We start from the raw sequence: 22,994 nt of genomic DNA, 5'->3' as shown, positions 1-22,994 counted from the left end.
AAACAGTTTGCACTTCCAGGGTCCGTATCCTTCTATTCCCGTCCTATTCATGTATTTGTCAAGCTGCCTCTTAAACACCACTATCGTACCTGCTTCCACCACCTCCTCTGGCAGCGAATTCCAGACTCTCACTACCCTCTGCGTAAAAAGCTTGCCCTGCACATCTCCTCTAAAGTTTTCTCCTCTCACCTTAAATCTATGTCCCCTTGACTCTTCCACCCTGAGAAAAAAAGAACAATATAGTAATGTTACTACCAGACTAGATCCCCTAATAAAGGAGTTAATGAGAATGAAAAGGGAGCCCCTGAAAACCAAAAATGTAGCCCCAAGAGTAGCTCTCAAAACAAAAAATCCCATCGTCTAAGTCACTAATAATTACAGTGAATAGTTGAGGCCACAGCACAGATCCTTGAGGGATACCACTAGTCACATCATGCCAATGAAAGTACCTGTCCATTATCCCTACACTGTCTTCAGCCACCCAGGCAGTTTCCAAACTTGGTCAATGATGTGCTTTCAATTCCATGAGCTTGAACATTAGCTAGCAGTCTCCTATGAGGGACTTTATCAAATGCCTTCTGGAAGTCCACATAAATAACATCCATAGACATTTCCCATCCATTACTTTAGTCATGCCTTCAATAAAATTCAACCAGGTTTGTAAGGCCTAGGAAGAACATAGGATTTAGGAGCAGGAGTACGACATTCAGCCCTTCAAGCCTGCTGTGCCATTTAATAAGGCCATGGTTGATCTGGTTGTGGTCTCAACTCCACTTTACTGCCTACCCCCATAATCCTTGACTCCCTTGTCGATGAAAAATCTGCCTTAAATAAATTCAGTACTCAGCTTCCACTGCTTTCTGGGGAAGAGAATTCCTTATCTCCATCTTAAGTGATAGACCCATAAGACATAGGAGCGGAAATTAGGCCATTCGGCCCATCGAGTCTGCTCCGCCATTCAATCATGGCTGATAGGATTCTCAACCCCATTCTCCCGCCTTCTCCCCGTAACCTTTGATCCCCTTACCAATCAAGAACCTATCTATCTTGGTCTTAAATACACTCAATGACCTGGCCTCCACAGCCTTCTGTGGCAATGAATGCCATAGATTCACCACTCCCTGGCTAAAGAAGTTTCTCCTCATCTCTGTTCTAAAAGGTCTTCCCTTTACTCTGAGGCTGTGCCCTCGGGTCCTAGTCTCTCCTACTAATGGAAACATCTTCCCTACGTCCACTCTATCCAGGCCTTTCAGTATTCTGTAAGTTTCAATCAGATCCCCCTTCATCCTTCTAAACTTCATCAAGTATAGACCCAGAGCCCTCAAATGTTCCTCATATGTTAAGCCTTTCATTCCTGGGATCATTCTTATTCTTAAACTGTGTCCCCTGGTTCTAGTCTCTCCCACAAGTGGAAACATCTTCCTGGTATTAGCCCTGTCAAATCCCCTCGGGCTCTTGTGTTTCAATAAGATTATTTGCCATTCTTCTAAACTCCAATGGGCATAGGCCCAACCTCTTCAACCTTTCTTCATAAGATAAGCTGCTCATTCCAGGAACGAGTTGAGCGAATCTTCTCTGAGCTGCTTCTGAAGCAATTATATAGTTTTTAAATAAGGAAACCAAAACTGTACACAGCAGTCCAAATGTGGTCTCACCAAGGCCCTGTACAGCTTGCAGTAAAACTTCCCTATTTTTATATTCCATTCTCCTGGCAATATATACCAACTTTCCATTTGTCTTCCTAAGGTAGGCCTGATCTATCCTTTATAAATCCATGCTTACTTGCTCTAATCAGCTGAAAATTTTCAAGGTGCTCAGTAACACTGTCTTTAATTATAGAGTCTAGCAATTTTGCAACACACACACACACGTTAGGCTAATTAGTCCATAATTCCCTATTTTCCCTCTGTTACTTTTCTTAAATAGCAGAGTGACATGCACAATTTTCCAATCTAAAGGAGCAGTTCCTGAATTGAGAGAATTTTCAAAGATTATAATTAGAACATCTGCAATGTTCTCGCCTCCTTCCTATACGGCCCGGGATGGAAACCATCGGGCCCTGGGAATTTGTCACTCTCTAGTGCGGTTATTTTCTTCATTATTGTTATCTTATTTATGTCAATTTTGGCGAGCCCTTTTCTCTGAGTCAAAATTAGTTTCATTGTGATGTCCAGCACACTGTCCTCTTCCTGTCATATCAGCCCAAGCCTGGATGTTGCCCATATTTTGCTGCATCTGGGCACTGACTGCTTCATTGCCTGCAGAATTGCAAATGGAACTGAACATTGTGCAATCATCAGCAAACCGCCCCACTTCCAACCTTACAATGAAGAAAAGGTAATTGAAGCAACCGAAGATAATTGGACCTAGGACATTGCTTTTAGGAACCCATGAAATGATGTCCTGGGGCTGGGGTGATTAACCTCCAACCGTAGCCATCTTCCTTATCACTTCAGCTATTACTTCAGTGTTACATGGGCCCTTTGGTGCCACACTGAGTCAACTACTGCCTTAATATCAAAGACAGTCACTCTCACCTTGCCTCTGAAATTCAGCACTTGTGTCCTTATTTGGACTGAGGCTGTAATGGGTTCTTAAGACAAATGATCCTGGTGGAACCCAAATTGGACATTAGTCAGCAGGTTATTGGTGAGTAGGTGCCACTCGATAGCACTGTTAGTGACACCTTCCAACACTTTGCCACTGATTGAGAGTAGGCTGATAGTTGTGATAATTGGCCGATTTGCCCTGAGTTTTGTGGGCAAGTAGTACTTGAGAAATTTTCCATGTTATTCTGTAGATGCAAATATTATATCTGTACTAGAACAGCTTGGCTAGAGGTATGGTTAATTCTAGAACACCAGCTTCAGTAGTACCAATGGTATCTGAATTGGGGACTTCAGGAAGAGACGAAAAATGATCATCAACTTGGCACTTCTGGCTGAAGATGATTGTGAATGCTTCAGCCTTGTCTTTTGCACTAGTGCTGAGCTCCACCATTATTGAGGATGGGGATTCTCATGAAGACTTCTCCTTTTGTTAGTTGCTTAATTGCCCACCACAATTTTTGACTGAATGTGGCAGGACTGCAAAGCTTTGGCCTAATCCATTGTTTGTGGGATTGCTTAGCTCTGTCTGTAGTCTGCTGCTTCACCTATTGAGCATGCTTGTTGTTCTGTGTTGTAGCTTACTCTGGTTGCCAACTTATTCTCAGGTATGCCTGGTGTTGCTACTGCATTGCTCTACACTGTTCATTGAACCAGGGTTGGTCATCAGCTTGATGGTGATGAGGAATGAGGGATATTCCTGGCCATGAGGTTACAGTCTGGTTATATACAATTCTGCTGGTGTCTGACCTACAGCACCTCATAGCTGCCCAGTCTTGAGCTTCTAATTCTGTTCTTAATCAATCCACTTAGCATGGCAGTGGTGCTGCACAATAGGATGAAGGGGCCCTCCTTGTGAAGATAGAACAAGGACTGTGCAGTGGTCACTTCTACCAGTGGGCAGGTAGACTGGTGAGGACAAAGTGAAGTAGATTATTCCCTTCAAAACAAAAACAGAATTACCTGGAAAAACTCAGCAAGTCTGGCAGCATCGGCGGAGAAGAAATCAGTTAACGTTTTGAGCCTTCATGGCCCTTCTGCCGAAGGGCCATGAAGGCTTGAAACGTTAACTGATTTCTTCTCCGCCGATGCTGCCAGACTTGCTGACTTTTTCCAGGTAATTCTGTTTTTGTTTTGTTTTGGATTTCCAGCATCCGCAGTAGCTTTTAGATTATTCCCTTGTTCATTGTCTCACTACCAGCCATAAGGCCTGCCTGACAGCTATGTCAGACTACTACTGAGATATTATTATTTATGTTGTTTACATGATTTAAGCTTGTGGCATCCTTTGTTCCCCAAGAAGCTGCAGATTTTTAATCCCAATTTCATTTTATACCTTGTACACTTACCCAATAAACTGAACTTTAGTTTCTGCAAAACAAGTTCGTTTCAGAGCTCGCCCAGTTGGGTATATAATCTTTAAAGATTTTACATATCATATTACACATGCAAATGAACGACAACAACTTAGATTTATATAGCACCTTTAATGTAATAAAATATTCCAAGGCACTTCACAGGAGCATTATATTAAAAAACTATGACACCGAGCCATGTAAGGAGATATTAGGTCAGATGACCAGAAGCTTGGTCAAAGATGTAGGTTTTAAGGAGTATCTTAAAGGAGGAAACAGGTAAAGAGGCAGAGATGTATAGGTTTAGAGAGATATAGAGGTATTCCAGAATTTAGGGCCTTGCCAACTGAAAGCACGGCCACTAATGATGGAGTGATAAAATCAATTGTGCAAGTATGAAATGCATGACTTCAGTTGCAGTGAAGCAGGTAGTCTGGAAAATGAAAATACTGCAGATGCTGTTTTCTGCAGCTACAGAATTGTGGAGCACTCGGTGCCCTTCAGAGTGCACCAAAACGCTTTGTCTCCCGCTGTGTAACGTTTGGTAGGAATCTAATTGTGTTTGATGCCCTTTGTCATGTCATGCAGGGTAGGGCCTAATGTAGGACAGGATACAGATAGCACATTTTGGACAAGTTGGAGTTTGTGAGACATGAACAAAGGAAGGTCGGCATGTACTTTTTTCAATCCAAAATCTTCTTAATTGGATTGATTTTTCTTTGGGTACTGGGAGTCCTGTAATAATTTGCTAATTTTAAAAAATGGTGACAGCCCTCCCATCCTTGAGTATTTGTCTAAAGAGTTGCTATTTGTGTTTCAGAAAATGAAGGATGACTCGGACAGTGATAAGTGGCAGCAGATTCACCACATTCAGAACCTGTTTGCTTTCAATCTGTTCTGCCAAAAACGCTTTGATGACTCCATGCAGGTTTTCGCTAAACTCGGCACAGGTAAGAATTTGGCTATATATTTTTCTTTAAATGGTTGAATGATCTAAGGTCCACAGTGCAGTATGACACCGAGATTCAAAAGAAAAGATAATGGGTTGATGCCCTTGTTAAAATAATATTTATCATTCTTGCTTCCTTTTCTATAATCATGCATTAATGATTGGTGTTGTCACACGTGAGTTTTGATAAATGAGAGAGAGAGGAAGAAGAAAGACAGTGTTGTAGTTTAGAGGGCCTGAGGAGCAATTTGGAGTTGGAAACTCTGACAGTTTTGATTTCAATATGTGAGAATACATGGAAAGGTGTCGTACTGTGAATTTGGTGCTTATAAGGAATGAGAGGAATAAGGTCAGAGGGACACTATCTGCAAATTGAAGGGGTCTGAAAGTAACTTGAATTTCAAATGTTCACTTTTAAGAGGTACAGAAGCACAGAAAAGCACTGAATTTGGACAATTCTAAATAGGTTGGTCTCTTGCTGAGATTATTGGACAGTCTTTGTTTCCAGCTGCAGCTGAAATAAATTCAGTGCGCTTGATCTTTATTAACTTTACCGCACTTGATTTTTCAGATCCCACTCATGTGATTGGGCTGTACCCAGACCTGTTGCCAGCTGATTACAGGAAACAACTTCAGTATCCAAATCCTCTTCCTGCACTATCCACTGCAGAACTGGAGAAAGCACATTTAGCACTCATAGACTACTTGACACAGGTAAATACACTTGAGGGATCATGATCTAATGGATTTAAATGCTCCTAGGAAGGAGCTTCAGGGCCTGTTAATACATATCATGAATGAATGTGCGTGGGTGCTCATGACCTGCCTGATTTGAATGCGCCTGGAGAAGAGCTGGAGGATTTGTTCAATACTTAAAATAAATAAATTAACCTGGAATATTAGGCTGCTTGGTGTGAGTGAATGTGCTGGGCAGAGGCAGGAGGGTGTGTAGAGGGATGTTTATACCACAATGAGCAAATGCACCAGGATTTGGAGACAGGTGGAAGGATTGGAATGCCTCCTGGTGTTGGTGGACATGATTGAACTTGAGGTGCTTTATAGCCACCTGTGAGAACACTTGTAGACCTTAATGTAGGTGAACATGTATTGGGACCTGTGGAATGAAGCATGTAGTGATGTGATAGTAAGGTACACTTTAAGGTTTAAGGCCAAAATTCTGTTGATAGAGTAAGCCTTCATTAACATGTTATTTATAATTCTTGCCATTCCTTCAAGAAACGAACCCATTTGGTAAAACAACTGCATGATTCAGAACCCTCTACCACGTCACCCCTTGTGGAAGGAACTCCAATCATCAAGTCAAAGAAAAAATTGCTCCAGATCATTGACACAACATTACTGAAGTGTTACCTTCACGTGAGTAGGACAATGTTGTGGTTCATTGGGACAGTAAGAACAACTTTAAAGACAAGAATGAATGTTACATTTTCTCCATTCTTCTAAAGTTCTGAGCTTGAAAGGAGTGTGGTTTTGTGAGAGGCTGACAATTGCTAACCACTCTTCATGGTTAAATCTAAACAATCGGTGTGAGCAAAACTTTAAAGGGTGTCACCTGAGATCTAGGAGTGGTCATCAAGAATAGGATTTATCCCCCCCTCTATGCCAGATCCTTTGCCAACTTTATTGTCCCAACTAATACCCTGCCTGAGATCAGCTAATTCAGTAAAGACTGAGATTTGAACCTACAGTCTTCTGGTTTGAGTAGCTTGGTACCACGTCAGATGGTGTATGTACCCACTGAGATATCACTAATTGGGCAATCAGTCATGGAGGGATTATGTATGGTGCATTCACCCACAAAGATGTTCGTGAATACCCCAAGTCCTTAATATATATCAAAAAGAGCACTGGTCCTAATACTGACCCCTGGGGAATACCACTGTATGTTATTCAGCCTGTAAAACAATCATTTGCTACTGCTTTCTCCTTCCTGTATCTTAACCAATTTTGCATCCATATTGGCACTACCCCCCCTTAATCCCATAGGCTTTAATTTTGTTAACCAATCTAGTATGTGATACTTTGTTAAACACCTTTCGAAAGTCCATATACACATCAAGCACAGTACCCTCATTAATCCACTCCGTTACTTCATCATAGAACTCTATCAAGTTGGTCAGACATGATTAACCATTAATAAGTCCTTTCTGACTCATTCATGAACTTATACTTTTCCAAATGCCAATTAATTTTGTCCTGGATTATTATCTCTAAAAGCTTCCCCATCTCTGATATTAAGCTGGCTAGCAGCTGTGTTTATCCCTCTCCCCTTTATTGAAAATAAGTGAAACATCTGCAGTCCTCCAGTCCTGTAGCGCCACCCCATATCCAAGCAGAAAGATTGTGGCCAGAGCCTCCACAACTTCCACCCTTACTTCCCTCAGTAATCTAAGATGCATTCCATCCTGACCAGGTGTCTTTTCTTTTAAGTACCTCTTTTTTAGCAATTTTTAGCCTATCCAATTTTTAGCCACCACCTCCTCCTTTACTGCTACATTTGTAACATCCTCTTATGAAGACAAATGCTAGGTGCTTATTTAGTACCTCACTCATGCCCTCTGCCTGTGCTTCCCTCTGACTCCCTCTTGCACTTTTTCTCCAGCCATACTTTAACCTGTCCTACCCTACTATTCCAATGCTGACCAGTGTGACACTGAGAGTAAACAAAAATATATTTATATAGCACCTTTAATGATCACAATGTCCCAAAGTGCTTTACAGCCAATGAAGTACTTTTGAAGTGTAATCACTGTTGTAATGAAAGAAACACAGTAGCCAATTTGCGCACAGCAAGTTCCCACAACATTGTAATAATGACCAGATGATCTGTTTTCGTGATGTTGATTGAAAGATAAACATTGGCCAAATCACTGAGGATAATCGTCCTGCTCTTCTTCAAAATAGTGCCATGAGATTTTTTTATGCCCACGTGAGTGAGCAGACATAGCCTCAGTTTAATGTCACACCAGAAAGACAGCACCTCCAGAAGTGCAGCATTCCCTCAGCATTGCACTGGGGTGTCAACCTTGATTTTTGTGCTCAAGCATTGGAGTGGGACTTGAATTCGCAACCTTCTGACTCAGGTGAGGATGGTGACCAAAACTGAACCACAGCTGACATAAAGTAGATCCAAAGTAGTAAGCCTAAGATTTTTCTTTTACCTTTGCTGAGATTGTGCTATTTCCTCCCTACCTCCTGAGCTCTGACTTTCAACCCTTTTCCTTCCAATGTCATTAGTCCCCACATGGACACACTTCTGGATTTTCCCCTTCCACTCCATCCCCCTGACCCCCACTCCTCAAAATGTTCTGCACGCTATCAGTGATATTCATTATCCTGCCACCAGAACTCATGTGAGTGGTTATTAAAAACATATGTTTATCCCACAGACTATCAAATCCCTCTATGACCACTGCATGTCTATACTTTGCTGTGCCCCTACCCTCTGTCCCCAACCCTGTAGTTATTTGCCCACAATGCTGTGGATATATGTTCTCGACTGCACTCCCCTGAGATGGGAAATTGCCCTTAGCACCTCTGAACTAAGGAGGGTAACTGCCCCGACCACAATCAAGTGACCACTTCCATAATGTTCACAATTGGTCAGGTGACGACAGGATTAGGCTTGCTTGTGATGCCTTCCACAGTCTGAGAGCCTACTTACACAGTTCTAGGTTTACTCTTAAAAAAAATGAACTTTTGTAAAGTATTGAAAGATAGTAATCACAATAAACTAACACCAAGAGATGGGAGGAGAAAACTAAGGTGAGGGTGGTGGGAAAACGGGAAATAGCTCCTCAAGCCTTCATAAATTGGTGCTTCGAGAAATTAGCTGGATGCTTAATACTGACTTAGATGTGACTTTAAAGATTTTTAGCTGGTGTTTTTTTGGAGTGTTTGATTCAAATGGAAACCTTTTGCCATACCTGAGTCTCCAAGTCAAACTGCTGAGAAATCCACACAAGTAGTTTCAAGTCGCACAAATCCTAGACTTTCCCCAAACGTACATACCCATTGTTCTCCAGACCGTTGTGGCACAGATTGGTAGGGACCAGCACAGTATTGGTGTCCAGCCAAGTAGAAGGCTCCCAGCCCCCATTCATGGATCTACCTCTTGCAACTGCCCTTATGGAACCTAACTGATTAATCATGGACAGTGCCCTGGAGCGCTACTGACTCCTTTATCGGAGTCTAGAGAGTTGTTTTTGATTCAATCACTATGCATGCCATCTTCAACCTGGGAGACCTCTCATTCCACCCACTGGCAGGAGTCATCACAGAGGAAGCTCTTTGATGCACCTAGGATGCTCCAATGTGATGTTTATTCTGATAGGGAGAGCAGAGAAATATAATTGTCATACTGTCTGTATTACTTATTTAGTATCAAGACATTGATGCATTTAGAACTGTTCAAAGCTGTGATCTTGTGCTGGATGTTCCTGGAGCCAACTTTCCCCCACTAAAACTGTAGGTATTTCATGTGAATATGCTTTTTAGAGACTGAAAACTGAATGTACCTCCTTCCCTCCCACTCATGAATGCTGGTGTTAATTCACAGTCTCTGGCTGGCAACTTATGTGCATCATCAACGAAGCTTGCATTTATATCGCACCCAGGGTCAAAATTAGTTTTTTTCTGAGGGCTGTTCTTGAGATTTTCTCGAGGACTACTTACTTGTTGGTTTTCAGAGGCTCCTTTCTAATTCTAACTAACTCCTTTTTTAGATGATGCAGTCTCGAGGGCAGTTAGGGATGGGCAATAAATGCTGGCCTAGCCAGCAACACTCACATCCCATAAAAATGAATTAAAAAAATTACCTTCTGTATTTGTGTTGACATATGGGGTATTTGGATTCACACAGAAGCAGAATTCTTCATTATCCACAATAATCATCACCCCTCCATTAAACTTAAAGCCACAACACGCAAAGAAAGCATTAGTTTCCTGGACACCATAATATTTCTATTGTCAGATGAAAACAACAGGCCTAAGCTAGCAGCAAACATCTTTCAAATAACTGACACATGCTTCTACACCCAAAAAGCCATCCCCTTAAATACACCTTCCATTGACTGGTGAGATCATAGCTAATGGCCCATAACTTCCGAGCTCCAGGGCTGCGTATATGGGGGGGTTACCCTAAAAACCCACTCCTGGAGGTTCCCAGGTAAGAATTGCACAATTGCCCGGGAAGTTCAGACCTCCAATGGGCAATTGCCCTGCACTGGGAGCCATCCAAAAATGTGATTAAAATCACAAACTTTGGATGGTTCCGGCAGTCTTACAGCAATAGTTACCCAGAAAAAATTAAAAGAATTAAAGCCACTTCTAGCTTCTGGGTAACTATTGTACTGATCTCCATCGAATACCCCCACCCTGACAGAACCACCAACTATGTCGCCCCTCCAACTGCAGCCCCCGACTGCCCCCGGACTGCAGCCCAGCCCCCCCCATCAATGCCTCTGTCCCCTCCCCCATCAACTGGGCAGCCCTCCCCTTTTTTACGGCATTTCAGATCGCAATCGCAGGTTTTAATTTAACAATTGAGCTAGCGTTGATATTGATCTAGCATCAACTGCTGGTCGTGAAAGAGTGTTCTGAACTTCCACCACCCTTAGTGTATAAAAGTGTTTCCTAATTTCACTTCTGAAAGACCTAGCTCTAATTTTTGGCTTATACTGTATAGTCCTAGACTCTGCTAAATCATTTACCTAATTTAATTTCTTTCATTACAACAGTGGCTACAGTTCCAAAGTATTTCATTGACTGTAAAGCACTTTGGGATGTCCTAAGGTCAAGAAAATTCTCACCCAGGTCTTCTGGTCTCCGGATCGTTGGAGACTATATGGACCCCGGAGGATGTGCTATTGGTCTCCTCAAAGGTCTCAATGTAAGACTCCAGTGCAATTGCCCAGGAAATTTCAACTTCTGATGGGCAATTCCTCTGAGTCCAGAACCCTCTGAGAAAGTGTCCAACTCGGAGGCTTTGGAGTGTTCCGACTCAGTTACCTGGATAGTACCAAGGAAATATTAGACAGGAAAAAAAGCATGTTTAGCTCCTGGCTAACTATACAGCTGACCCCTCTGACTCACCCTTCACCCCAACCCTTCAAGACACAGCTTCGGATCCTCCAACTCATCCCTGACCTTCTGACACCCAAACCCCTGACTCTCTTCACCTGCTCCGCCCTCCCCCTTCCCGACCTCACCTGACGGGCTCCACCCTACCCACCTGTCTCACTCGCCTTCATTCACTAACCACACTGAAAAGCTATTTAAATGTTCCAAAGCTTTTCAGTGTACTAGTGAATGAAGACTTAACAAAATATGCCAGCTAGTGCTGTAAAAAATGGGTGTGGCTTGGCTTCTCCTGACGATCTTGCAATACGAAGGAGGACTCCCAGAACAGGTATGCTCTGCATTTCTGAAGAGGTCCAGTTCATTCGGAAGTCTGGGCCAGAAATGCAGAGGTCCATCTTAGTGTAAAAAAGAGGAGCAGAGTGTCAATCCGGCAATGATTGCCACTCCTTGGAAGATTCAGCCCACTATAAAAATGGAAGTCGTTCATTACTGTTTGGAATCTTAATATGTGCAAAATGGTTGCATATATGTCTCTAACGTGATCACTTCACCTCAAGTAATTCACAGTATGTGAAATGCTTTGTGATGTGATAACATGAAAATGCAAATCTTACTTATGATATAGAACTGTTCAGTATTAAGTTATCCAATTAACAGTGTTCATTACAATGACATCCACTATACATTTCCCCATACAGTAGCTCCTGAAATTATGCAGCCTTAAGCTAGAGATTCCACACAAATTTGCAGTGACCTCAGTGGCTTTAAGGTTTCCTGGCCCTCAGGCTCCTCACAGCCTCTCTCACTATTTTTCATTCTCTCCCCCTCTTTCCCTCCCTCCCTTGCAGCCTCTCTCTCTGTCCCTCGCAACGCCTCTGTATCTCCCTTACAGCCTCTCTCTCTCTCTCTATCTCCCTCGCAGCCCCTCTCTCTCTCTCTCTCTCACAGTCTCTCTCTCTCTCTATCTCCTTTGCAGCCTCTCTCTCTCTCCTCCCTTTCCCTCTCACAGTCGCTCTCTCCATTGAAGCCTGCCTCTCTCTCTGTCTCCCTCACAGCCTCTCTCCCCATTCCAGCCTCTCTCTCTCTTCTCTCTCTCTCCCCCTCCCTCACAGCTTCTCTTTCCTCTCTCTCTCCCTCGCAGTCCCTCTCTCTCCCTCGGAGCCTGCCTCTCTTTCTCTCCCTTGAAGCCTCTCTCTCGCTCGAGCTCTCTCGCCCGCACTCTCTCGCTCTCTGTCTGTCTGTCTGTCTCTCTCTCTCTCCCACCCCTATAGCCTCTCTATCTCTGTCCCAGTCCCTCTCTTCACTTTCTCTCCCTCGCAGTCTCTCTCTATCTCCCTTGCAGCCCCTCTCTCTTTCTATCTCCCTCAGCCTCTCTCTCTCTCTCTCTACCTCCCTCGCAGTCTCTCTCTCTCTCTCTCTACCTCCCTCACAGCCTCCCCCCCCCCTCTCTATCTCTCTCTCTCTCTCTACTTCCTCTCAGCCTCTCTACTCCCTCTCAGCCTCTCTCTCTATCTCCCTCGTAATCTCTCTCTCTCTCTCCCTCTCCCTGTCACACCCTCTCTCTCCCTTGAAGCCTGCCTCTCTCTCTCTCTCTCTCTCTCCCTCACAGCCTCTCTCTCTCTTCTCTCTCTCTCCCCCTCCCTCGCAGCTTCTCTCTCCTCACTCTCTCCCTCGCAGCCCCTCTCTCTCCTTCGGAGCCTGCCTCTGTTTCTCTCCTTCAAAGCCTCTCTTTCTCTCTCTTTTGCTCTCTCTCTGTCTGTCTGTCTCTCTCTTCCCACACACCCCCCACCCCCAGCCTCTCTATCTCTGCCCCAGCCCCTCTCTTCTCTCTCTCTCTCCCTCTCCCTTGCAGTCTCTCTCTCTCTCTCTCTCTTGCTCCCATCTCTGCCTCGCTCACTCGCGGCCCCCCACTCGTGCCCTCACTCTCTCTCACCCCTGTTCTGTGCTTAGGCTCATGAGCCACCACCCACTTTCCTGCTGCTGTTCCAATCACAGGTTGTTTCTCCCTGCGCTTGCTGCTGATAGGAGGTGCAATTGGCCCTATCAGCAGCAAGTGTGGGAGAGGAGTAGCTCCTCACAGGTCATGTCGCTTCCACATTGGTCAACACGTGATTGAATTTTCTTGACTTTTTAATGGCTTTCTGTGTGAATTCACTCACTGCCCCCCCCATGTATTTTGAACCCTGATAGTGTCATTAATGTAGTAAAACATCTCCAGTTAGTTATTGTTATCGAACAAAATTTGACACACAGCTATTTAAAAAAATATTAGGACAGGTTGGTCACAGAGGTAGGTTTTAAGGAGGAGAGAGAGGAGATGATGTTTAGGAAGGGAATTCTGGAGCTTAGAAGCAAGGCAGTTCTGGAGGCGTTGCTGCCAATGGTAGAACATGGCTGCAGAAGAGGCCAGATTTAACAGAGTGCAGAGACCTCAGAGGGCTGTAGAGCCAAACAAAGATAAGGAGGAGCAAGACTGGAGGGATTTGAGAGCAAGAATGAGTATTTTAAGATCTAAGCTTTCTTGGAGTGGAAACCAATGTATGTCAGCAAGTACAAGGATAAGGAATGAACTGAATTTGGTACAAGTTAGGATACACACAGCTGAGTTTTAGATGAGTTCAAGTTTATGAAGGATGGAAGGTAGGTGGCTTATCAGGAGAGAATTAGCATAGTTCAAACCTAGAGGGTAACAAAGGCATGGATGAGGGCTTCAACAGCAGATGAACTAAAGCAGGGTCGGAGATGGGTGCTGGTATGGAATCGGATGGTTTTGATAATGATGTGGATATAGGGTCGATAGCTTATCTCAGTATCAAGGTGTGAGAGTGGCCTAGTTTAGCCTCAGGCCGTTGTCAGGGAGAAGGATGGAGTGGCTGGCTGGGGAGCAGAGTTTGTGGTGGGGACCAAAGGCAGTCGTCTCAGTTTTTCCAATATTTAGTTGAAGAAAATGTGTGCTTAACCAGTGCTGAATGTCATACAAATAAGATGCCAAATCAGACACGGTGGGGGAGTCAAAGAGAGCTGTGTGAGGTGTCATTAGCAAACATGGAACCTGACCTTTTGTTTTTGGATGATGTTGACGAAGAACAGCGTGTAGGTGAGAAATAGGAGGAGGCCAATCAGACAGTGTTCCCCCCATTCAGAATTCTGCTGATATTTCATGTTCTTTGCTGATTACTGTGTGTGTTTCAGACGAATGTGGCACTCGTGGCCCCCTTGTTACGGCTGGAGAACAATCACTGTCACATTGAAGAGAGTGAGCATGTACTGAAGAAAGCACACAAGTACAGTGAGCTGATCATTCTGTATGAAAAGAAGGGCCTACATGAGAAAGGTGATAGGATTTGTTTATTATTATTTTATTTCCCTTTCATGGAACATAGAAGCAGGAGGAGGCCATTCAACCCCTCATGCCTACTCCATTATTCTGTTAGATCATGGTTGACCTGCATCTTTTGACCCACTGTGGGTCTCTAACCTTTAACACCCTCTCTAAATACAAATCTATCAATCTTAGCTTTGCAAATTTCAATTGACCCCCAGCTTCAACAGTTTTGTTCTGGGCTGGGGGGGCAGGTGAGAGTAGGGGAAAGTGTTCCAGATTCCCAGTACCATTTGTGTGAAGAAATGATTGTCATCCCTGAACCGCCTAGTTCTAATTTAAAAGTTGTGCCCCCTAGTCCTGGACTTCTCCCCACTAAAGGAAACAATTTCTCTCTAATTATACTATCAAATTCTATAATCATCTCAAACATCACAATTGGATCACCCTTTAATGTTTCATACACAGGGTATACAAAGCTTAGTCCATGCAACCTGTCCTCATAAATTTTCTTAGCCTTTTATAACTAATGTGATGTGCAGTGTTTGTATTTTCTATTGTTGCTGTTTCCAGCACTCTCTTCATTCTTTAATAATGAGTACTTCAGGTGTTGCTCTGTTTTCCATTGTAGCCCTGCAGGTTTTACTAGATCAGGCGAAGAAAGCCAATTCACCACTGAAAGGCCATGAGCGAACTGTGCAGTACCTCCAAAGACTGGGTTAGTAATGGTTACTATTCTGGTATAATATGCGCAATGACTAATTGTCCCCTGTACTGTACCGAATTGGTAAAGACACTGGGCAAATATAAGAAAGAAGTTTGATCACTGCACAATGGTGAGTTACCCAATCTGAACCAAAGCAAAATTTTAATCTTACAATTGGCCTGTATGCTTACTGGCTGTGAAGACGAAAACTGCGGCTGATCATGATCCAGCCACTTCTGCTTGTATGTTTATAGGGTTATAGATCAAGGTTGGTTTTTATGCATTGTCACGAGCATTTGCAGTTCAGATTCTGATGTTATGCTGTGTTTGTAAGGGGAGTACGTTCTGTCAGCGCTAGCAGTTTTCAGCTTTAACCACGAGCATGTGTAATGTGATAAATGGGAAAACTGATTTGGAAAGCCTCTGAAAGCATCAGAATTGAGGCTGTCATTTGAGGTCCTCCAGTAAGTCTTAAGTTTTGCCCATTTGGAGTTTGATCGGTTGACACTTCTTACATTTAATTTAAACAAGTGTTGTTGTAGATGAGTCTTTTCTCTATCTCTACTCCCTGACCTGTTTCTGTTTCTTATCAGGGAAAGAGAACTTGAATATTATTTTTGAATTTTCTCTTTGGGTCCTGAAAACATGCCCGGAAGATGGGTTAAAGGTAGGGATTCAGAACATTCTTTAAAGTTTTATTTTCGACTAAGGATTATAACAGCATTGCTATAATCAATTTCTTAAGAAGAATTCTGTAAGCTCCTTTCTATATATGTGCACTTCATCAAAGTGATGTTTGATGCTGGCTTGAACAGTATTTTTGGGAGAGAGGGAACTATTTAGTTACCAGAGTGATGAAAGGAGTGCTATAGATGGAGCAGTGTGTGACATGAAATGAAAAGCTCTGTTTGGAGCAGAGTCACTTGAATTATGAGTGCTCTGAATAAAGCACTGAGTGGTGTAACATATTGGTTTGAATTGTGATTTTTTTTTTCCTTGTCTGTTTTTAGATATTTACAGAGGATCTGCCTGAGGTGGAAAATCTACCGAGAAACAAAGTTTTGGACTTCCTAAAGGAGAGCTGTAAGGAGCTTGCTATTCCATATCTGGTAAGAACTATTACGGTTTGTAAACTGTAGTAATATTACACACCAGTGATGTTGCCCCCTTTATTACTGCTCTATGAAAACATTTCAACCACAAGATGTTTACCTGAGGAGGAGGGGGAAGAGCGATCAGGTGGTTTGGATTTCAAACTTTTCGAAACTGCTTGCTAACATGGCACAACAGAAAATATACATTCTGTATTGCCGCCAGCAAGGAGCATTCTTCCCACCTCTTCGCTGCTCCATCTAAATCTCCCCTTCAATTGACTGCACAGTCCTCTCGTACTTTACCCAAATATCCATTCCTTGTGTGAAGCCAGTCAAGACTGGCAGGCTGTTTGCATCCCAGCTGAACCTGATCCTGGCATCCATATATTGGTGTGGTTGGGGGGGGCGTTGGGGGTGGGGGGTCTGGTTTATTGTTTTTCATGACTTCAGGCCTATATAGCTGAGGCACATGCTTTACTAACACAGTCATCAAGAGAGCTTGCAGTGACTATTCTGCCACAAAACCCATCAATCCATTCTTTCAGGTAACAAATACATTTTTCAGATACAGGTGGTTCAGATGCATGAAATTAACTTGCTCGTACCTGGATTGGTGATTCAACAGCATATATGGACAATGTTTAATTTGTTCATGTAGATAGAGGTTAAAGTGTCAGAAGGGTAGCATTCTCCCCACTGAGTCGGAGGCTTGAGAATTCAGAGACTTAAGCACATTTTATAGGCTGACGTAAAGCAGAAAAAGAAGGCTTCTGACAGTCCCAAAAAAGCTTAATACTGTAGAAAGCCTAGAGGAGTATAGAAAGTACAGGGGTAAAGGAAATTAGGAAAGCAAAGAGGATACAAAAAAATATTGGCAGGTAAAATGAAAGAAACCCCAAAGATGTTTTACCAGTACATTAAGAGCAAGAAGGTAACTAAAGAAAGGGTAGGGCCTATCAGAGATGTACATAGTAACTTGTGTGTTGATGCTGAAGATGTGGGCAGGGTTCTCAAGAGCACTTTGTGTCTGTCTTCACTAAGGAGAGGGATGATACAGACATTATAGTTAAAGAGGAGGAGTGTGAAATATTAGAGACAAGCATAATGAGAGAGGATGTACTGGAGGGACTGACATACAAGTTTTAAGATACCTTGCCCTTCCAAGATAATTTGAGGTGGCCTAAGCACTTTTCAGGTCCGAAATGGCGGCCTTAGGCCCATTCGTGAGTATGCACAATACACAGTGAGCAACGATCTAATCGGGGTAGTCATTATCCAGCAGGATAGCTTTGCACCTTATTTCAGTGTCAAGCTTGCACAGTGAGCAAATAACTCGGGCCCTATTTACAAGATTGCTGATGAAGCCAATCTTATAGCATGTGGAACTGTAGGAATATATTGACCAATGAAGGTAGCCTTGCGGTAGACAATAGTAGAGAACACTTTAGCAGATTTCTCAACTTGCATATTGAGGAAAGGGTGCATGTTAGACTGCTCCATTTCAAAAATGAATTTGAGTGGGGGATGGAACGCATTAAGGTGTTTAAGGAAATTCTGATATGCAGCTGCAGATTCAAAACATTATCAAGTCATTTTCTCATTAGCGTTTTTGGGACTTTTGCAAATTGACTGCCGTACTTCCTATGTTATAGTGACAACAGTTCAAAAAAAACTTCATTGGCTGTAAAGCATGTTGGAACATTCCTTGGTTGTGAAAGCCACTACATATAAATGCAAGTCACTCAGACCATTATAGGCCTGTACTAAAAGCTCATTCCCATACTAGGGGATAAAGAAATCCAATTTTACCGTGATTGTGAAATTCCAGACAGCAAATAAATGACAACAACTTGGATTTGTTTAGTCCCTTTAATGTAGTAAAATACTCGAGGTGCTTCACAGGAGCATTATCAAACAAAACTTGTCATAGAGCCACATAAGGAGATATTAGGACATGTGACCACAAACTTGATCAAAGACATAGATTTTTAGGATTGTTTTAAAGGAGGAGAGGCAGATGTGTTATGGGAGGAAATTCCAAAGTTTTGAGTGTATGTAACTGAAGCCATGACTGCTGATGGTGAAATTATTAAAATTGGGGATGCTCAAGAACACAGACCTCAGAGGATTGTAGGACTGGCAGAGTTACAGAGATGTGGAAGAGCGAGGCCCCATGATTGATTCTGCACATCCCTGGCTCCTCATTCCCACAGAAATGTCTCTAGCAGTGTGTCCTCTGATACTCCACCCTTCAAATAGCTCTGGACTCACTCACGCTCCACACCTGTCACCAAACATGCACATCAGTTTGTTGATATTCCAAGCTGACTCTATCCTACCTACATCTACTCTATTCCACTACAGAATCTCTGACTTAAACTCTGGACTCCCTGCTATTGTTTCCGTTCTAATCCCCATTTATTATCAGGGCTTATTAAACTAATCTTGCTATGTAGCTATGTCTGTGCAGCGGGGAGTTTCCCTGTGTCCATTCATGGGCACATTTTGGATAATGCTCTGAAACATCTTGACTTTCTCCTTAACTTTTTTTTTTTCTTTTCTCTATCTCTACTAGGCCTCCCTCTCCTGTCGTCGTACCTCATTTCATTTTTCTCCCTCAGGATACTCTGCCCTCCCAAATCCATACCCCAACCCTTCTGCACTTCTTGATCATTCTGCTTTCCTGCTGCCTTCCCATGCTTGACTCCCACTTAGTTAAGCCTACAGTTTCCTCCTTTGCCTTTTTCGGCATCCTCTGAAGGGACCTCCTTATGTACAACAACCCGAACTGTTCCACCCTACTCTCATGCTGACCTTCTTGTCCAGCATGCCTGCCACGGGCTTAGCTTTCCAATCTCCCTCCCGCCCTATTCATTCTTCCTAATGCACACCCTGCGAACTCTGCCAGTGGATTGGCTATCACCGTCCTTCTTTGTATCTCCCTACAGAATGTTCACTTATGAACCAGACTGTTGTCATTCATGAGCTTACTGTAGATGATTACAGAATCAGTCCCCTTTAATGAAGCCTCCCCTCCTGCCTACACCTTTTGCCACTTGCTCTGCCCAAATCACCGAGGAGGAGGTGTGACTCTTAACTACGAGATCATTCCTTATGCTAACCCTCTACTCCTGTGGCATCTCCTCCTCCTTTGAGCATCTCGCTTTGTTCCACCCTATCACCTTTTGTTTAAAATCCTCATTCTTTACCGCTGTCTCATTTAAATAAAACTACATTAAACTCAAGAAACAAACCTGGTGGTGCTGCTGTAGTTTAAGAGGGAGCTCCACTGTTGACCTGTTCTGCTCAACTATTCTGAGGTTGGACTGGAGTTTGATTCCACTGATACCAGCAGCACTCCATTCTTCATGTAAAGTTGCAGCGAGTGTGGCAGGTCATTTTATCATAGGGGAACATGAGATATAGCTCAACAATACATCTGACAGTCAGCTGTCACAATGGTCTTTATTAATCGCATAATGATAACTGTTGTTTGTCCTCCTTTCTCCTAGGAACACATTATCGATATCTGGGATGAAACAGGGCCAGTCTTCCACAACTGCCTGATCCAACTGTACCGTGAGAAGGTGCAAGCCCTCATGAAGGAATATCTCAACTCTCTGCCTGAGGGTAAGGCCCATGCCTGCAGAGAATCTGCACTGTACACCATTGAATTTTCTTCTGTGTTGTGAAAAACACATCCTGGTTTATTTGGCCAGTTTTTTCTGCAATTTTTTCTCCCCATCTCTCCTGAAAGCATTTGCTTGGAGTATTTCACTGACCTTACTTGATAGGTCATTGCACTGACCTCCTTTGCTCCCAAACTCAGTGCATGTTATAGAAGGCAGGGGTATATAACTGCCATTTGCATTGAACCAATAGCACCGAACAATCAGGCTATAAGGAACAAAACTAAGCAACCCACCCTCCAGCACTGCTCCCCTGCACAGCAGCATGAGTTGTCACTTTGTCTTTTCTACTTCTTTCTCATAGAAATCACACCAGGTTATTTTTAATAAGCACATGGTGTCAAATGAAATACTGTTACTATGTGACAACATTGAATCTTGTACCATTCAGACAAAGTTTAGTAACGATTTTGTATTCTCACGACGGCTTCTCTTTCTCCCCTCCAATCGCTTTCCTCCTTTATCCTCTCTTTAATGGGGTGTACACTCCATGATAAATTTTGGTCCTATTTGTCTCAACAGATGACATGATTGAATAGAACCAGATACAGTCCACACAACTTTGAAGTCTCATGGAATAGGAGGGTTGGTGTCAGCTTGTATAAAAATAAATGATTAAGGACAGAAAACAGTGAGTCGTGGTAAATGGTGGTTTTTCAGACAGGTGGATGGTATTGAAGTGCTAGAACCACTGCTTTTTTTTGTTATATATAAATGACTTTGAATATTCAAATACACAAGTAAAATTTCAAAATTTGCCAATGATGCCAAACTTAGAGGGTGTGGCCTTGAGGATGATACCAATTGAATGCAACAGGACAGGTACACTAGCAGAATAGGCAAACAAATGGTAGATGAAATTTAATACAAAGTAATACAAGGTGCTTCATTTTGGCAGAAGGGATGGATAGGGAGAGGCAATATAGACTATAGTTCTAAAGAATGTACAGGGACAGAGGGGCCTGGGGCTTCATCTTTGAAGGTGGCAGGTCATATTGGGAAGTAGTCCCCAAAGCAAATGGTATCTTGGGCTTCATGAATAGAGGTGTTAAGTACAAAAGAGGGGAAGTTATGCTGAAGCCGTATAAAGTTCTCGTTAGGTCACAACTAGAATATTGTGTCCATTTCTAGTCACTTAAAGAATGTGAGTGTCCTTGAGGGGTTGCAGAGGGGATTTACCAGAATGGTTCCAAGGATGAGGGATTTTAGCTACAAGGTTATGTTGAAGACACTGGGGTTGTTCTCTTTGGAGCAAAGGAGATTGAGAGGTGATTGGACAGAGGTGCACAAGATTGTGGCAGGTTTAGATAGAATAGACAAAGAAAAGCTGTACCCATTTGCTGATGTCATGAGCACTATGGCACACAGGCTTTTGGAAAGAGACGCAGAGGGATGTGAGGAAGAACTTTTATATGCAGTGAATGGTAATAAGCTGGAATTTGCTGCCTACAAGGGTGGTAGAAGCAGAGATGATGAATGATTTCAAAGGGAAATTCAAATCGCATTTGAGGGTAATAAACTTGCAGAGCTACAGTGATTTGGGGGGGGGGCCGCGGGAATGAGACTGATTGGATTCCTGTACAGAGAACCGGCATGGACTCGACCAAAGGTGTTCATTACATATGTGCTGCTTAAACTATGTTAAGCATGTCTACTATTTCGGGCAGTTCTGGTAGCTCTTTCTTTAGTCCCATTCACAGTATCCTGCAATGGGACAGTGACAAAGGTGAGAGAGTGGACTTGCCTGCCCTGCCATGAACTGTCTGCCTCATAGTAGTCCAAGGGCTTGTACAGAATGCTTAGCCTGGGTATGTAAGGTATTTGGTAATGGGACTAGATTATTTAGACAGTAAATATAGACTGGAATTCTCCCATGTCCCTGGGATCAATGGCAGGCAGGGAGAGGAGAATGCAGCAGGAGGCCCAAAAATCAGTTTCAAACCAGTGTGAATTATTAATGGGATCTTCCGATGTGCCCACCATGGATCTTCGTGGACCTCACCGATGCTTCAGCCCTGCTTTGGAATTTTATGGACTGCGCCATGGGCTGACAAGGATGTGGCGAAGAGGTGGGCTGTGGGGAAGAGGAAGGTTTAGGTATGAGTGGGAGAGGAAGGTTTTTGGGTGGAGGGGGAGGGAGTTCGGAGGGTGAAAGTGTAATGGGGGAAAATGGTGCAAGTGGGGAGGTAGATGAAAGAGTAAAGGGGGAGGAAGGTGTAAGGAAGAGAGTTCAGATGGGAGAAGGTGTCCAGGGGGAGAAAGGAGTTTGAAAGGCCCTGCCACAGACACTTCTCCCTCCAGAACCATTTGTGGTCTGGCTGCATGCAGCTGAACTGCTCGTGTTGGGGGGGACGCTTGTGGGAGAGGTCTTGCAAAGCCTATATAATGACGCTAAATGGAAATAGTAGACATGCGTTTTGATAACACATGTAAGCATGCTGAACAGGGCCACACAGAATGGATCAGGAAGGAACAAACCCTATACAAATTTGATGAAACCGTGTTTAAATAATTAAGACTTGCAGACCTTGTTGCTCACACACTAAACATTATTTAGACATTATTTAGTGAATATATTTGCAGCTAATACAGTGGCAGTGTTCACCCATGAAACCACTTGTGATCAAATTTTTTTGATTTTACGTTGCCTACCACTTGCTGTGCTAACATCCGCAGCAGGGGTGGAGACAACCTATGGAATTGTTGACCTGTTACCTTTGATGACTTCAGCAGCTGTCCTCTGGAGAACCAAGGCCTGGAGGGCCCCAGCTTACTTTGGCTGTCCGCCTGTGGATTAGCTGCTCCTTCTGTAGTGACAGAAGATGAGGTTGAAGGGGTCACAGGCAAAGGGGATTTGGAGGGAACGGACAACCTCAGAGTCCTGAGTGGATGGCCCAGTGCTGTCCAGCTACTGTTCCTCTTCCCTTTGGGTTCCTCTTTCCCTTGAGAGGAAGGGGCACCTGGAGGGACATCTAGGTGCCCCGTTACCCCTTCACATAGCCACTGCATGAGCTCACCCATGGCAATGGCAATGGAGCGCAGGTGGAAACTGGGCATCTCCATGTCATCTGCCATCTTCCCCATGGAGACTTCCATGTAAGCACGTGTGGGCACCACTTTATCAGAGAGCAGGCAGACTGACTCCTCTGACTCACCTACCACTCTGTTAAG

The 22,994-nt window shown here is 43.4% G+C and overlaps 1 protein-coding gene across 1 annotated transcript in view; it reads left to right on the top strand.

The window, feature by feature from the left end:
• The window catches only part of vps39 (VPS39 subunit of HOPS complex), a 118,082-nt gene that overhangs the window by 55,885 nt on the left and 39,203 nt on the right, over positions 1-22,994 (top strand). The window contains exons 11-18 of the mRNA XM_078563014.1: positions 4,782-4,911; positions 5,482-5,624; positions 6,147-6,287; positions 14,205-14,346; positions 14,966-15,052; positions 15,634-15,707; positions 16,051-16,149; positions 19,647-19,764. Of these exons, the coding sequence (XP_078419140.1) occupies positions 4,782-4,911; positions 5,482-5,624; positions 6,147-6,287; positions 14,205-14,346; positions 14,966-15,052; positions 15,634-15,707; positions 16,051-16,149; positions 19,647-19,764 (934 nt within the window). The remainder of the gene's footprint in view (positions 1-4,781; positions 4,912-5,481; positions 5,625-6,146; positions 6,288-14,204; positions 14,347-14,965; positions 15,053-15,633; positions 15,708-16,050; positions 16,150-19,646; positions 19,765-22,994) is intronic.

Source organism: Cetorhinus maximus, chromosome 18, assembly GCF_964194155.1.
Source record: "Cetorhinus maximus chromosome 18, sCetMax3.hap1.1, whole genome shotgun sequence".
NCBI lineage: Eukaryota > Metazoa > Chordata > Chondrichthyes > Lamniformes > Cetorhinidae > Cetorhinus > Cetorhinus maximus.
Note: the sequence above shows the minus strand (reverse complement) of the source record. Positions and strands in the feature narration are given on the sequence as shown.